Here is a 15,497-nt window from a genome sequence, read left to right as displayed (position 1 = left end):
CTAGAGGCCAGGCTGCTAGAGGCCAGGCTGCTAGAGGCCAGGCTGCTAGAGGCCAGGCTGCTAGAGGCCAGGCTGCTAGAGACCAGGCTGCTAGAGGCCAGGCTGGCATTGTGGTGCATGTGCTGCAGAATAGGGATTAGCTTCATTTTCAGGTCCACCGGGGCATCCAGAGCTGTGGAGGAACAAGAGCATAGTGAAACATAGCACGGGCCAATGGGAGATCACAAGGGGTCATGTTCAGTTGGCATGAAATGGAAGAAAACGCTCACAAACCAGGACGTACTATCTGAACTTGTCCACTAACAAACATTTGCATTTGTCTGCCTTTGTTCCCATTGCAAAATGTTTTGCTACAGTGTGGCATAATGAACCACGACCCTGGATGCTTCATCTAAAAATAAAATCGCATGGCTTTTTTTCTACAACAACACCTAAGGGACAACAGCCAAAGGGACAATGAAGAATCCTTGAAAATGTGCTTGTTCAGTTGCTTGTATATAACTAAACCCTAATTCCTCAGAATGTAATGTGATTCTGCACAAGATATTCACATGACACTGAGAACATTATGTTACCTTGAATCAATTAACTGATTTTGTTGCAAATCCCAGCTGGAAAGTCTCTGCAGATTGAAATGGGACAGAGAAACGAACATGTTCAATACATAATTATTCCTCTATGGGGCATAGAACCAAAACAACTATGTGAACAGTTTGCAAGGAAGTTAGCTAAGTTCAAATAATGACAGATCGGCCAGACAACACAGCTACCAGACTGAAACTTATCTCAAACCACTTACTTTGACTGCGCAGATAAGTAGGCCGATGCAAAGATGTCCGCCTCTACTTCAACGTTGTCGTGTGAGTCTAGACTTTGGTGAACGCTATGATGGGCATTCTTCCTTTCAGGTATGAAAGTGGCCAAACTGCCAAGCATCCTTAATAAATCAAAAACAGGACGAAACACACAGATTCAGAAATCATGGAAGCAGAGCTGATTGAGTCTTAAAAAAAAAAACGCTTTGTCATCTATGGTGTATTGTATCCCATTTTCTTTTGGAATCAGTGAGGTTTCACATTTTCTTCATGCACTGATGATCTAGCCTTGCATTGCTCTTGAAATAGTTGTAGGTACGATGCATTTGGAAAGTATTCAGACCCCTTGACTTTCTCCATATTTTATTACGTTACAGCCTTATTCTAAAATTGATTAAATTGTTTTTTCTCATCAATCTACACACAATACCCCATAATGACAAAGCGAAAACAGGTTTCTATGAATTTTTGCAAATGTACATTTAAAAAAAACGGAAATATCACATTTACATAAGTATTCAGACCCTTTACCCAGTACCTTGTTGAAGCACCTGTGGCAGCGATTACAGCCTCGAGTCTTCATGGGTATGACGCTACAAGCTTGGCACACCTGTATTTGGGGAGTTTCTCCCATTCTTCTCTGCAGATCCTCTCAAGCTCTGTCAGGTTGGGTGGGGAGCGCCACTGCACAGCTATTTTCAGGTCTCTCCAGAGATGTTCCATCAGGTTCAAGTCCGGGCTCTGGCTGGGCCACTCAAGGACATTCAGAGACTTGTCCCGAAGCCACTCCTGCATTTTCTTGGCTATGTGCTGTTGTCCTGTAGGAAGGTGAACCTTCGCCCCAGTCTGAGATCCTGAGCGGTCTGGAGCAGGTTTTCATCAAGGACCTCTCGGTACTTTGCTCCGTTCATCTTTCCCTTGATCCTGAATAGTCTCCCAGTCCCTGCCGCTGAAGAACATCCCCACAGCATGATGCTGCCCCACCATGCTTCCCCTTAGGGATGGTGCCAGGTTTCCTCCAGACGTGTCGCTAGGCATTGAGGCCGAAGAGTTTAATCTTGGTTTCATCAGACCAGAGAATCTTGTATACCAACAAACAACGCATACAAAGTTGTATAGCGGCAGAAGAAGATATCGGGTAGGGAGTAGGCTATTTAATTACATTTTTTACTGACCACGTTTATTCCGAAAAGGACTCACTCTGGTAGTGAGTGGTAGTCTATGGACAAACATTACAAATTAGCTACGTGGTGAGTTGATGCCTATTCGGCAGCTACTGAATTGATCATGCTACTTTGTATGCGTTGTTTGTTGGCAACCTTGTTATTTACGAAGTTTTTGTAACAGATTCCTGTTGGAACGTTCCACAAATTATAGCCACCCAGTCAAGGGGTCTGAATACTTTCCGAAGGCACTGAATGCAATATTTCGGAATCAATTGTCTGAATTGTGAGACTAATGATGACCATCTTGCAAATCTGTAACACAGCTACTGTATGGATTGTGGACTTAACCACCATCATAATAATCAAGCTCTAATGGAAAGACAAAGAGAGCAGCATGCCATGATACCTGAGAGTGATGGCTCTGGTCACAGGGTCGTTGCTGTGGACCGAGGTAAAGACAGATTCAGGTTGGATAGTCGACGGATATTTTGTCTGTAGTTTTCTTTACGTCCACCAACAGCAGTTACGGACCGTCAACATAGTGACAAATGTAATTTTTCAAATTTCAATAGCTTTCAATTACTCCTAAAACTTTCAAAACTGGTTGTAGCTAACCCGATGGCAGACACACACATTGCACACACTTTTTTTTGTCGGTTTACATCTCACACCATTTTAAATTACTTATTTACATTTCTGAAATTAAATAGCGCCTTGGTCATGTGACCCACACACCTCAAACATGGTTCATAATGTACACTCAGTGGGCCAACACATTGCACACCCTTTTGTTTGTACATTTGCATCTCATGAGATTTTCTGACAATTTTTAAAATATTAAAATTTCAATAGCTCCTTAGTCTTATGACCAACAAACCTCAAACTACTTTCAGAATATCCACTGAGTAGCCTTATATGTAGCACAACCTTTTGTTTGTCCATTTTTATCTCACACGTTTTTACATTCATTTTCAATGTTTTTCAATGTTTCGTATTTCAATAGCTTGTGTGACCTACCTACAACCCTCAAACTATTGTCAGAATATCCACTGACAAGCCTTATATATTGCACACCCTTTTGTTTGTCCATTTTCATCTCACAAGATTTTACATGAATTGCCTGCTCTGCTCCCCTGAAGGACAGTGTTACTCACACACCTATTCACTTGGGCCTTCTGCCTGGGGCCTTCCTGAACTCCAGGCAGGCCCCCATTGACCTGGTGACCTCTGACTCCAGGCCTCTAGGCCTACACTCCCTGCCCTCTCCCTGGGCCTGAGAGTGTATACTCCCTGGAACTACAGACCTCCAGACCTACTCTCCCTACTCGGTCAACACCCCTCTCACTGGGCATCACCCATCACCGAGTCTCAGCCATCTCCATAACCTTGCCCACCAGGCGAACCGGGGCACCCACACTTAAGCACCCCTCCCCGGACACTAAGACGTCTATATTTCCACTGTCAAAAACCACGTGCACCTGGTAAACTGAAACAGGCACTGTACACCTGGTAACTCGAAACAGGCACTGTGCACCTGGTGACCCGCCCCCTTTTTTCCACTCAGAAACTAAGCCCACTCCAACCTCCATGGCCCCAGAGTCCGGCCGCCCCTGCTCGATCTCTGAGTGGCCTCGCCTTGATGGAGGCCTCCTCATGCACCTGGTGACCCTTTGACTTCCACAGCGAGTCCCAACCTGACTCACAGTCCACCACCTAGCCCCCTACCTATCCAGAGCCCCATGTCAATGTCTTACGCCTTCTACCTGTCTGCCTGGGCTCTCTCACACTCTGTGTCTGGCCTCTGGCCCTTCTGCGTGCACCTTGTAACCTGTAAGTAAAGAAGGAGGATGGTGGAGGAAGACACCTTCCGTCCCCGACAAAAGCTTGGATCGACGGCTGACTTTCAATAGATCGCAGCGAGTGAGCTGCTCTACTACATATGAAACCCTGACCCAGAATCGGGTCGTCTAAGAGTGATTTAGCACCAGGTTCCCAACAAAATGCGGTGCGCATCAGGAGAGGGGCGGCAACTCATCTGGCCGCACCCAACCCCGTTACGAACAGCTCTACTCACCTGCCAAAAGAGGCAGGCTATCCCGGGCCAACCAAAGATCCGTAGTGCTATGGTATCATTACGTTTAGGGGGATTCTGACTTAGAGGCGTTCAGTCATAATCCCACAGATAGTATCTTCGCACCATTGGCTCCTCAGCCAAGCACATACACCAAACGTACTTGGGTGATTTGAGTGCGACCGCAACAGGTGGGTACGCTCCTTTGAATTTCATCAAGTTGACATTCAGTGATCTGTGCCCATTGGGAACCTAGGTTTCTTCCATCCATTTTATGGATACGCAGCAAATCAATGGCCGTGGATAGCACTAGCCACATCAGATGTACGTCTTCCTCCCCAGACAAGCTGGTGATACCTCTTCCCCACTTCGTAGGGCATGATCCAGATCCATCCAATGTCCTATCACTGCGGGGCCAATCGGTTTAGTCTCCGCCTCGAGTCTAGTGAGCGTAGAGGAAATCTCCCCACCTACAATGTGTGGTGTCCAGCACTCAGGCAAGCCTGAGGCCTGGTAGTGTCAGCTAATGGCCACTACATGCTCCAAGGAGCGTGGAGGAGGGCTCCCACATAGAATGTGTAGAGTCCCGCACCCAGGCGGACCAGAGAGACCTGGCAGTATCCATAACAGCTAACCACATTCCATCTCCATTTAGTGCTCCACTGTTAGCAGGTCCAGCCGAAGCCAGCGTTCAATTCAAACCTTCGCGGTTTATAGTTAGCTAAGTATACGGGGGACGTGTTTAAACGTTTCACCACAGCCGCTCTGTGGTCAGACTGATGTCAGTAGTACACTTTCATCAGCCGTCTCCCAGGACTTAACTCCCCCCTCCCAGCCAAAGCCAGGGATGCGTTCGAGCCATCATTCTCTGATTGGCTTCTTGTCAAGGTCAGGATTCATTTACAAGAGCCTCGCAGCAAATCATTGTGTCTGGTGTAACCGCCCTCATATTTTCATGCTTGACCGAAAGCCCCATATTCCAGGACAAACTGCCGCCTTCCGTTAACGATCAACAGCCGTCACCATCTGCAGGACTCTCTTTGCGTACGGACTAGTACCGAGGTAATTCCCACTTGGTTTGCATCGTTAGCGACACCTGAAAACAGGTGACATACAGGGAGGGATTGGAAGAGCCCTGCTAGAGGACTACCTCCTTATCTCCCTTACTAAAGCTAAGGACTCCTTAAGAGAGTAATTGTTACTCCCGTCGTTTACCTGTGCTTCATTGAATTTCTTAACTTTGACATTCAGAACACTTGGCAGAAATAACATCGCGTCAACACCCACCTCGGGCCTTCGCAATGCTTTGTTTTAATTAAACAGTCAGAACTTGTGCGGACCAGGGGAATCCAAGTCAGCTGCTAGGCGTCGGGCCTATGCGACCCACCGGAGACCCAGCGCGAACAGGGCCGGTGAGCACCGTAGCTGGGGAGATCCGCAAGAAGGGCCCGGCGCACGTCCAGAGTCGCCGCCGCCAACCACCGAACCCAACCCCCCACCGGTCCGCCTGCCGACGGACACCACCCCGACAAACCCCCGCACGCAGCTCCTTGCGAGACCACGCACAAGAGACCGCGAGATGTGCCGCACAACGAACTTCTAACGGTGGCGAGAGGGTGACGGAGCAACTTCTCTCCCAGCCACGGCTTGAGCCCCGCGACTTCCTTTACCGACATTGTTCTAACATACCAAAGGCTGTTCATCTTGGAGACCTGCTGCAGATATGGGTACTGCCCAGCGCAAGATTTCCACCCTCTCCCCAGAGAGAGCTCACCGGACGCCACCAGAACTGCGACCCTTTCCAGGGCTTGGGCCCCTCTCTTGGGGCGAACCCATTCCAGGGCACCCTGCCCTTCACAAAGAAAAGAGAACTCTCCCTGGTGCTTCCGCCAGCTTCTCCGGGATCGGTCGAGTTACCGCACTGGATGTTTCGCGGCGCTCGTCTCCGTCAGTCCGTGGACATTCTGAAAGTAGTTTGAGGTCAGTAGGTCACAAATGAGAAAGTTTGAAAAATGTATGTAAAATCTTGTGAGATGAAAATTGACAAACTAAAGGGTGTGCAATGTGTAGGCCCACTGACTGTACATTCTGAACCTTGTTTGAGGTCAGTAGGTCAGGTCACATGACCAAGGAGCTAATGAAATGTAGAAAGTATGAAAAATTCATGTAAAAACGTGTAAGATGGAAATGGACAAACCAAAGGGTGTGCAATATAGAAGGGTAGTCAGTGGACATTCTGAACCTTGGTTGAGGTCAGTAAGTCACATGACCAAGGAGCTATTGAAATTCGAATGTAAAAAAAGTTTGTACTTTGTTTACGCTTCCTAACTAATACAAAATGCTGCTCACATTTCCACATGTTTATTAGCTTTGGAAAGCGAATTCATTTCCAAATCGTGAAAATAAGACCTGTGCAATTTTGGGGAAGACGACCACTACTTCACATTGCTAGCCAAGTTTCCAAGACGCAAAAATGTAATACATGACACAGTCAAACATTTAAATCCAAGCAGTCTAACTGGGCAATGTCTGAATGTAGCTAGCTAGTTTTAGTTTGCTCATCACTGTGACGAATAGCTAACAAGCTAGCTTGTCATTTTAATTGTAGTAGCTAGCTTAGCAAGCTAGTTGCTTGATGACTGGTTAACTGCACACCTTTGTCCAACTCCATGAAAGCTGAATTTGTATCAAATTCTTGTTCCCCATAACCAGCCTCTGACAAGAAAGGACGTGCAGTTAAAAGCGACATTGCTTATATTTTAGACTTCACGTGAAATAACTTTATATTCTCTTCAACAGTATCAATTTAGCCACTGAATTTAGCATGTTTCATTCCGCACGAAGGTAGAAAGTGACGTAATACAGGAAGTATCAGATTTCCAACCAATCGGCGAGTGTGATGTAGGTTTCGCGGGGGATTCGTGTTATATTTCTGTTACTTAAGATTTTTTTTTATGTATGTATGTATGTATGTATGTATGTATGTATGTATGTATGTAAGTTAGTTAGTTAGTTAGTTAGTTAGTTAGTTAGTTAGTTAGTTAGTTAGTTAGTTAGTTAGTTAGTTAGTTAGTTAGTTACTTACTTACTTACTTACTTACTTACTTACTTACTTACTTCAGTTCGCGCGAAAGGGGAGCCACGAATGAACTGATGACCACCGCACAGAAATTAATCTGAAAAATCGAAATATTAGAAAAATCGTCTCGCTTCGGCTAAGTTACAGAAATGCTTTTTCGCTCCATTGTTGACAGAGGAGTCTGTGAACAGAGGTGCAATGGTAAGAATGTCAATATATAGGGATCCAGACAGTATTCCGCCTGGTTTGACTCTTATTAACGTTAACTAGCTATAACGTTAGTTAGCCTAAGCTAGCTGGCTCAGCTGTGTCCACTTCAGCGTTGTTGGCTGCTAGGCTGGCCACTGTGTCGACTATAGCTAGATCTATCTACTCAGTCGATTGTTGACTCGTTCATAAAAAAACAATAGTATCCTGATCATGTTACTATCTTACACTCGATGGCATATTTTCATTGAATATATGTGTCTTGTTAATTGTTGTTGTGGGAAGTACTGGTAACTAACTCTATAACTAGTGACTAAGCCAAGGGCCTACCCAGGCCGGACGGGGTTTAGGGTGGTTATCCATACAGTATTGCACTGCATGTTCCTGAGTGGCTTACGTTATTTGTTTATTTCCCAACAGACCTCAGCCCAAAATACAATTTGTACTCTCTGCTGGACGGCTACCAGTGTGCCCGTCATGATGAACACATCTCATACGGGAATCTGGGGGTCGCCTTCTCTACAGGTAATACAATAAATATTGTACTCTGTTTTTGACGGCGACAACCATGAATCACTGTCCTGATTTCGTTATTTATTTATTTTTTACTGCATATTTACCTGTCGATTTCAGCCCCGGGGCTGCAGGGCGTCCTTGCGGTGGCCAGTGATGGGGGAGTCCTGAGGCTGTACAACACAGAGAACCGACAGAGTCCACTTCTGAAAGGTATGTTATGCCTGAGTGACAGAATCACACCACCAACAGAGTAACTCTAGTACCTTGTTTATTCGGCTCAGACAACAGATGGAATGATCATGAGGCTCCCTTATGATGCAGACCTCCTTGGAAGGTTGTGAGGCACACCACTAGTTGTGTGACTAGCCAATAGTCACCGCAGCTGTCAGAATCACCAGTCTAGCTTGTCTTGTTGTTGTACCATGAAATATCATCGGAGGCCAATTGAAGTACAAACTTAATGTATTCTATTCCACAGAATGGTCGGCACATGATAGTGCTATCTTTGACCTTGCTTGGGTGCCAGGGGAGGCTAGCTTGGTGAGTAGAAGTTTTTCCTGGTTGTTTCACACACAGTGATCAGACTAGTATTTTTTATAGACATTTTATAAGAGACATGATAAAATTATGTTTGTATTTTCACCATCAGGTGACCGTGTCAGGTGATCAGATGGCCAAGCTGTGGGATGTGACATCAGGGGAGCTCCTTGGTAGCTTCAAGGGGCACCAGTGCAGCCTCAAGTCTGTTGCATTCACACAGCAGGAGAAAGGTAAATTTCTAATCAATTCAATATAACTTTATTGTCCCAGAGGGATAATAAATCCGATACGTCACACTAACTGTGCCCCAGTCCCCCAACTTTTCTGACCGTTTCCGCATGTGATGGCTGAGGGAAAGGTTTTGTGTGTGTGTGTATATATATGTCTGCCTTTTTCTACGTTGTAGACATTCTTCCTGAATGCAGAGACATTGCTTGCTCCATCGAGTGTATGGTCTTTCAGGCTGTACATGTGTATAGCCATGCCACAAATATTTGTTATTTGATTATTCGTAGGCATCATCACTGACCAGCTTCACAGCTCAGCTACTGAAAACAAAGCTCTTCTTAAACGACTGCTGCAGAGTTTCTGTTTTACCCCAGGAGACCCCATGCTTTTTAGGCCAAATACACACTTAGTTGTTTGTGTCCGGACACTTCTTCATGAGTAACCATGGTAACCGTCCACTCTGGCTTCTTTCTTCTCCCACAGCTGTGTTCTGTACTGGGGGCCGAGATGGGAATATTATGGTCTGGGACACAAGGTGCAGCAAAAGAGGTAAGGCCAGACATAAAAGTGATTACGCTTTTCTTTAGTGTAGACGATGTTTGAGTTTTTCAGTGAGTAATCTTGAAACCCGGAACTAAAATCTTGGGTTATTGCATCAGATGCTCGATTAAGTTCTGCTTGGACACGTGTTAGAAAATATACTATAACGTGGAGCGATAGCAGGCCGGTAACTCCATTCCCCTCTCTCTGCAAGTTGGCCAAATGTCCCCTTTCCGAAATTCGAAAAGAGGCGTACACCTGTCCAAATGATCAGTTACAAAAAAATCTGTGCACCGGTACAAAGTACCTTGTTAGTCATCGCATCCTACAGTTTGTTGGCAGATGCTACTATACCAGTTATGTAGTCTGTCCACAAGAGATTATTCGGTGAGTAATGGAGTTTGTTTTTTCCTCAGACGGCTTCTATAGGCAGGTAAAGCAGATCAGTGGGGCTCACAATAAGATGGATAGAAACACACCCTCTAAGACGAAGAAGAAACGCCCCGGCACACGCGGCATGGACCCCTCTGTGGTGAGTGGTAATACGCTAATACCCTTAACAACTGACTCGGCGTCAGCTTTGTTTTTAATGTTGAATAGGGGACTGGGGTAACTGATTGTCTCCATCTCTCTTGTAGGACTCCCAGCAGAGTGTCACGGTGGTTCTGTTCCAGGATGAACACACACTCATCTCCTCAGGTGCTGTTGATGGGTAAGAATAATCTAATAACACAGGACCATATTCATTGAGACACACCGTAACATAATGTTTTACAACGGGAAACTAAAGCAAGCATTTCTTATTAGACAAATTCAGATGGTACCACCCTGTTTCCTTGCACTTTGTGCATATTGAACATGACCAGATGACTGTCGTAAGGATGTATGTGACGCCTGCATCACGCAGAATGATTCTGACATGAATTGTGACGTATTTATCCTCCTAAACAGGATAATCAAGATGTGGGACCTCCGGAAAAACTACACAGCATACCACCATGACCCCATCCCCCTCCAGGCATACCCGTACCCAGGGACTAGCACACGGAAGCTAGGTGGGTTTTCTCAAACATGGCTATGGCCCAATTTGAATTCTTCAAAATTGCATCTTCCCTACGTTGAATTAGGCTAATAACTTATCAGACCTCACTGAATTGGTGAAAGCTATTTGGTGTCTGGAACCCCTACTTTCACCTAGCCAACAGTATCAGATCAGTGATTACTTCAAGGAATGAGGGAAACATTTTACAAGTATTCAAATAGGGCCTAGGTTGAGTCAATTTTTGGGGTTTCCTAGTGTAGAACCTGACCTGTGTTGTCTGTGTGACAGGTTACTCAGGGCTGGTGTTGGACTCCACTGGCTCCAACCTGTTCTCCAACTGCACTGACAACAACATCTACATGTTCAATGTCAGCGGGCTGAAAACCACTCCAGGTAAACAAATGCTCCATACAAAGCTCATTCTGTGTCATCCTGTTTCTATGGCTACATCCATCAGAAGCATGTCTGCATTCAGCCCATGACTTTGTTTTATAGCAAGTTCGTTACCACCCATTCACATTCAGCTCCAGCAAGCCATTGTTTCAATCTGCCAGTACCACTGTTTACCACCAGATGGGGCTGCACACTACTTCTGTTCAGTTGAGGCTATTTGATGTATGGGAAGCTGTCTGTCAGTTTGGCAAAAATGCCATACTTTGGGAAGATTAATTTGCTTAAATAGCTAGTTGTACAGCATGGGGTTGCCAACCTTTTCAAAATGTTGTGTGTAATTCCCCTTTTATTCCGGATGTGGCTGTTATAATTTCATGGCAAAGTTAGAAAATAATAGATAATGATATACTTACTCATGATATACTTCTGCCAGGTAAGCCTACTTTTCAGTTAACATTTTAATTGAGAAGATTTTGGGGATAGTATTTCTGTCAAGCCACAAGATGGTTGTCACATCCACTGGCTGGCTACGCATGGAGTGCAAGACAAACGCGCGTACCACACAGACAGACAGAGACAATACTACTGGAAATTAATTATTGTGTTAAGTTTGGCTTTTTAAACCAATATTGACTAACTAGGTGTGGGATAATGTCAATGTTGTGTTGATTAGATATTAGCTGGGAGCTAATGGTGTCTGATACTTGTGAGATTTATTTATGACAGTTTGCGGTGGAACACCTGAAAATTGCATGTACTTTCAGAATTGTTTGGTGAGCTGCTCATAGGTGGGCTGCGAGCAACTGGTAGCTCACCATCGACCTGTTAGAGACCCCTGTTGTACAGCATAATAACACATAATGAATTTGGCTACTGTCATTCATGTGCCTGACACGTATCATAATATATCGTCTTTACAATAGCCCAGAGGTTGTTGAATGGCTGAGTGGGTACCTCTGTGTACAAGAGACTGTCTGACAGAAAGATGAGAAATACCTCAGTGTTTGTGTTGTTAATGAGTCATCAAAGTCTGGGTTGTGTTCATTTGAACATGCAACAGAAAACAATTCAGGTTGCAATGGAAAGAGAAAATTTGCAGTTCTTATTGGACAAGTCCAGTTAGTCCCTCCCTGTTTCACTCAATTCCCCTTTGGTGCTTAATGAACTGATCGTTTGTGTGTATGTATTGATATGTAGTTCTGTCCTTGAGCTGTTCTTGTCTATTAATGTTCTGTATTATGTCATGTTTTGTGTGGACCCCAGGAAGAGTAGCTACTGCTTTTGCAACAGCTAATAGAAATCCTAATAAATACCAAATATGGCCCTGGTATTGTTTGCAACCACTATTCCTTAGGAATTAGCCAAGAATGTAGCCCAGGGGGCTTTGACCTACCATGTGACCAGTCTCTTGACCAATCAAGAAGTAATATATGGAGAGCCTCTTAAGGATCCTATTTGTTGACCACTTTGTGTACTCGCACTGTATACTCTGAACAACTGAAATGTTGTTCTGGTGGTTTCACTGTCCAGTTCTATGCATGTTATTCCTGATGTTCATACATGTCTTTCTGTTGCAGTGGCAGTCTTCGGTGGTCACCTCAACTCCTCGTTTTACGTGAAGTCCACTGTTAGCCCCGACAACCAGTTCCTGGCTAGTGGCTCAAGTGACCATCATGCGTACATCTGGAAGGTGAGCTGCCATTTTGATTTGACCAATCCAGTGAAAACCTTTGAAAAGCAGACTGATAGACGATTGCTGACAAATCAACATGCTTTGACTATTCTATCCATGCATTTATTAGTGTCTTACCAACTTATATTCCGACTTCAGATCTCCGACACAAAACAGCCTCCCATGATGCTTCAGGGCCACAGCCAGCAAGTGACCTCCATAGCATGGTGCCCCACAGATTTCACGAAGGTGAGATCTAAGATTTTGTCAATGTTCACATAGCCAGCGTGATTTTAGATGAGTTTGAGAACACTCATCCTGCAGCGGCCAGGAAAGATACCCTTTAAGCTGCCTTTATATCCGTTCTGTGTCCCTGGAGAAAATGTTTTCAGTTTGATCTGCTCATTCTAAATATTATTATTTTGCCATAAAACAGAATTGTGGTAGTTGAAGTGGTCTGGAGGTGGAGGTGCAGGTTGGTAGCCGGGGTAGACCAGACTAAAAGCTGTGTTCACCATTGAAACAATGATGAGTGCAGCATTCAGTCTGGTTTAACCAGGATAGGAGAAGTGCAGGTTGGGGCCCTGTGTAATCTCATGTTCTGTCTTGGCAGATTGCTTCCTGCTCTGATGACAACACCGTACGGATCTGGCGTCTGGACCGGGGTACGGATGGAGCAAAGTCTTCTGTCGGAGAGGCCAATCTGGTGGGCTGGGCATGTTCTAAACCTGCCACCACCATGCACAGTCCAAGTGAGTACCACTACTGCTGCTATCTATCAGTAGAGAGGGGGTCCATTAAATGTTTTACATTCCAGTCAATTAAAGAATTGGATAGTACAGTTCATCTTTACTAATATTGCCTGATGAGGATTGGCAGTATCTAAAATTCCATATCCATTGCGGTGGTTACCATCCTCAAATGTTTTTACTGGTCTGTATAGCCTGTATATTGCCAACCATAACAAAGATGACTATCTCCAATGATTATTGAACAAGCTGAACTCTTGATTGAAACTAAAACTCTGTTTCTCTCTCAGTGCCTTTGAACCAGGCGGAGTGCACCCCAGCCAAGAGTCCCCGGCCAAGGCGTCTGGGGGCCCTGGCCTCCCCCCAGCCTGCCGCCTGCGCTCCCAGAGGAGCAGACCTGCCTCTCGCCTCCAGCACCACCGCCGCCTCCCCCCTTCAGGCCCAGGGCGCCAGGGCCCCCCTCATACGTCAGAAAACGCTCTCCATCAGGAACTGGTTTGCCCGGACTCCCGGGGAACAGATCACCCCTCCTCTCCGCAAGGTGCTTAGTCCCTGTCCCGTCCCTACCCTTTCCTCGGAGAGGACGGCCGAGTGCCGGCTGGAGATTGGTGACAGTGGGGCGGCAGGGGGCTGTGAAGGTTCAGGGGAGTGTGACTGCATCACAGGGCTCTACCCCGCAGCCAAGAGGAGCCGGGGACTAGCAGGAGTGTGCTGCCCTAGCCAGGAGCCACCTCATGCGGGCACAGAGAGGAGCGAGGCCTGGGGAAAAGCAGACCTCCAGGTGGAGGACCAGAGGCCTGTCCCAGCCACACAGGCAGACAAGGAGAACAGCTCTCCAGAAGGGGCAGACTGGTTGTCAGCAATGAGCCAGAAGCTGAGGAAAGGTTTGGGAAAACCCAGAAGCACCAGTGCCCCCAAGAGGCAAGATGGCAGGATACCGACCTCACCGGTATACACAAGATCCTAAAATTACAAGTTGACCAGAAATGTATTAAGTTTATTGATGTTCTTAACAGGATTTGCGCCATCTCTTTTACGTGTTTTTCATAATGTGATAACACATGGTGTTCCCAATGTAGAAAAAACATTGATGTCTCTTACTGCATATCCAGGAACCTGTTATCATTTACCTTTCTCCTGTTCCTTCCTTATCCCAGGCAATGTCCTCTCCCTCCTGGGCAATGCGCTCACCGAAATCCATTAAGAAAATATCTTCCTCGTTCCAGCGAAGGAATCGGGAGTGATCAGCTTGGAATGAAATGGTTTTCTCAGTGCTGATTCAGAGAGACAATATTTAGATTTGTAACAAAAAATATATTTCCTATATATGTATTTTAATTTGGATCACTGTTCAACATAGAGAAATATTTTTAAAGATATGAGGGTTGATTCTTAACCTTAATATACCCAATATTGCACCCATTTTTGAGGATCATTACAATGAGTTGTCCACTCAACATAGAAGACAAACATACAAGAGATTCCTGTTCTCACGTCTTTATTTTGTACATTAACTTTGTATACAATGATCTGCTTCCCCTCCACCAATCCTAACCTTAACCATTAAATGAGTCTAGGGGCAACTTCACCCTACACCATTCATGTCTGCACAAGTTTGAATTCCAGTCTTAGTTCCCCATTCTGAATAATTAGCTGTGTCACTACCATATCACACTATAAGTCATGAGTATTCACAAAGGCCATGAGACTAAAATTACCATTAGTAAAGTTTAATGTCAGATTTCCCTACAAAATATTTAGATGATAATGCAGAAAGCAAGTCCCTAGACATGACAATACTTATAAAAGTACATTAAAACTAAACTTTGGGTGAGTTAGTAGTGTTGTTAGTACTACATTATAACAGTTCACAGCCCATGCAATGCTGTTCAAAGGTTTCTGACACTGGTCTCCAACCTGTTTTTCCAGTATACTTTCCACTTCTGTTGTTGTAACTTGACATGTGTTTGCACTGTGTTAATCCTGTCTTCACATACACCATGATAATTTTTACTGAAAGGAGACTAAGAATGCATGATAGTTTGTAGTCCTGTCAACCTGCAACATTCTTTTGTGTCTGTCTGAAACATGGATGTCTGGTGTCTGAGCTAGTGCCTCCATCATGAGAACATTTTCTTCTGCTCTCTGCATGTGATCACATGTGCAAAGGTTAGCATGCTACTAGTGCTGGGGGCTTACATTCAGAGGATCACATGATTGTGGGGTCAAACAATATTTTTAACCTCACACCACACTGTTGGATCTCTGCTGCAAATATAGGTGACATTAATTGGATGTTAGTGTATCATCCTGATGGATAAATATAGTAAGTGATGTAATTGCAACCTATGCCTGGCCTCAAAAGAAGCACTCGCCTGAAATGACAATGTTGACAATTTTTGTTTATATGGACACAGTATCCTGCCTATTTATAAACGTTTCCAGTTGCCAATTTACTGGTATTTGTTTTCTGTGCAAT

At 45.0% G+C, this 15,497-nt stretch overlaps 1 protein-coding gene and 1 long non-coding RNA gene across 2 annotated transcripts; one reads left to right on the top strand and one right to left on the bottom strand.

The window, feature by feature from the left end:
* Positions 1-25: 25 nt before the first annotated feature.
* Positions 26-931, bottom strand: LOC120023879. The gene is made up of 3 exons (XR_005472791.1): positions 800-931; positions 576-622; positions 26-172 (listed from the first exon to the last, which is right to left on the bottom strand). It is a non-coding gene; the product is annotated as an uncharacterized LOC120023879 (long non-coding RNA).
* A 6,191-nt stretch (positions 932-7,122) lies between these two features.
* Positions 7,123-15,439, top strand: LOC120024050 (denticleless protein homolog). Its single transcript, XM_038968151.1, has 15 exons — positions 7,123-7,332; positions 7,759-7,863; positions 7,972-8,064; positions 8,333-8,394; positions 8,504-8,624; positions 9,106-9,171; positions 9,579-9,694; positions 9,801-9,874; positions 10,114-10,217; positions 10,493-10,597; positions 12,175-12,287; positions 12,429-12,518; positions 12,883-13,021; positions 13,309-13,967; positions 14,176-15,439. The coding sequence occupies exons 1-15, from the start codon at positions 7,281-7,283 to the stop codon at positions 14,260-14,262; spliced, it is 1,986 nt and encodes a 661-aa protein (XP_038824079.1). The 5' UTR covers positions 7,123-7,280; the 3' UTR covers positions 14,263-15,439.
* The last annotated feature ends 58 nt before the right edge of the window (positions 15,440-15,497 follow it).

This window comes from Salvelinus namaycush, chromosome 29, assembly GCF_016432855.1.
Source record: "Salvelinus namaycush isolate Seneca chromosome 29, SaNama_1.0, whole genome shotgun sequence".
NCBI classification, from domain to species: domain Eukaryota; kingdom Metazoa; phylum Chordata; class Actinopteri; order Salmoniformes; family Salmonidae; genus Salvelinus; species Salvelinus namaycush.
Note: the sequence above shows the minus strand (reverse complement) of the source record. Positions and strands in the feature narration are given on the sequence as shown.

Coding starts and splice junctions, on each gene's coding strand:
- LOC120024050 (XM_038968151.1), top strand. CDS start 7,281: ATGCTTTTTCGCTCCATTGTTGACAGAGGAGTCTGTGAACAGAGGTGC. Junction 9,695..9,800: donor GCGGCATGGACCCCTCTGTG/GTGAGTGGTAAT, acceptor TCTCTCTTGTAG/GACTCCCAGCAGAGTGTCAC. Junction 13,968..14,175: donor GCAGGATACCGACCTCACCG/GTATACACAAGA, acceptor TCCTTATCCCAG/GCAATGTCCTCTCCCTCCTG.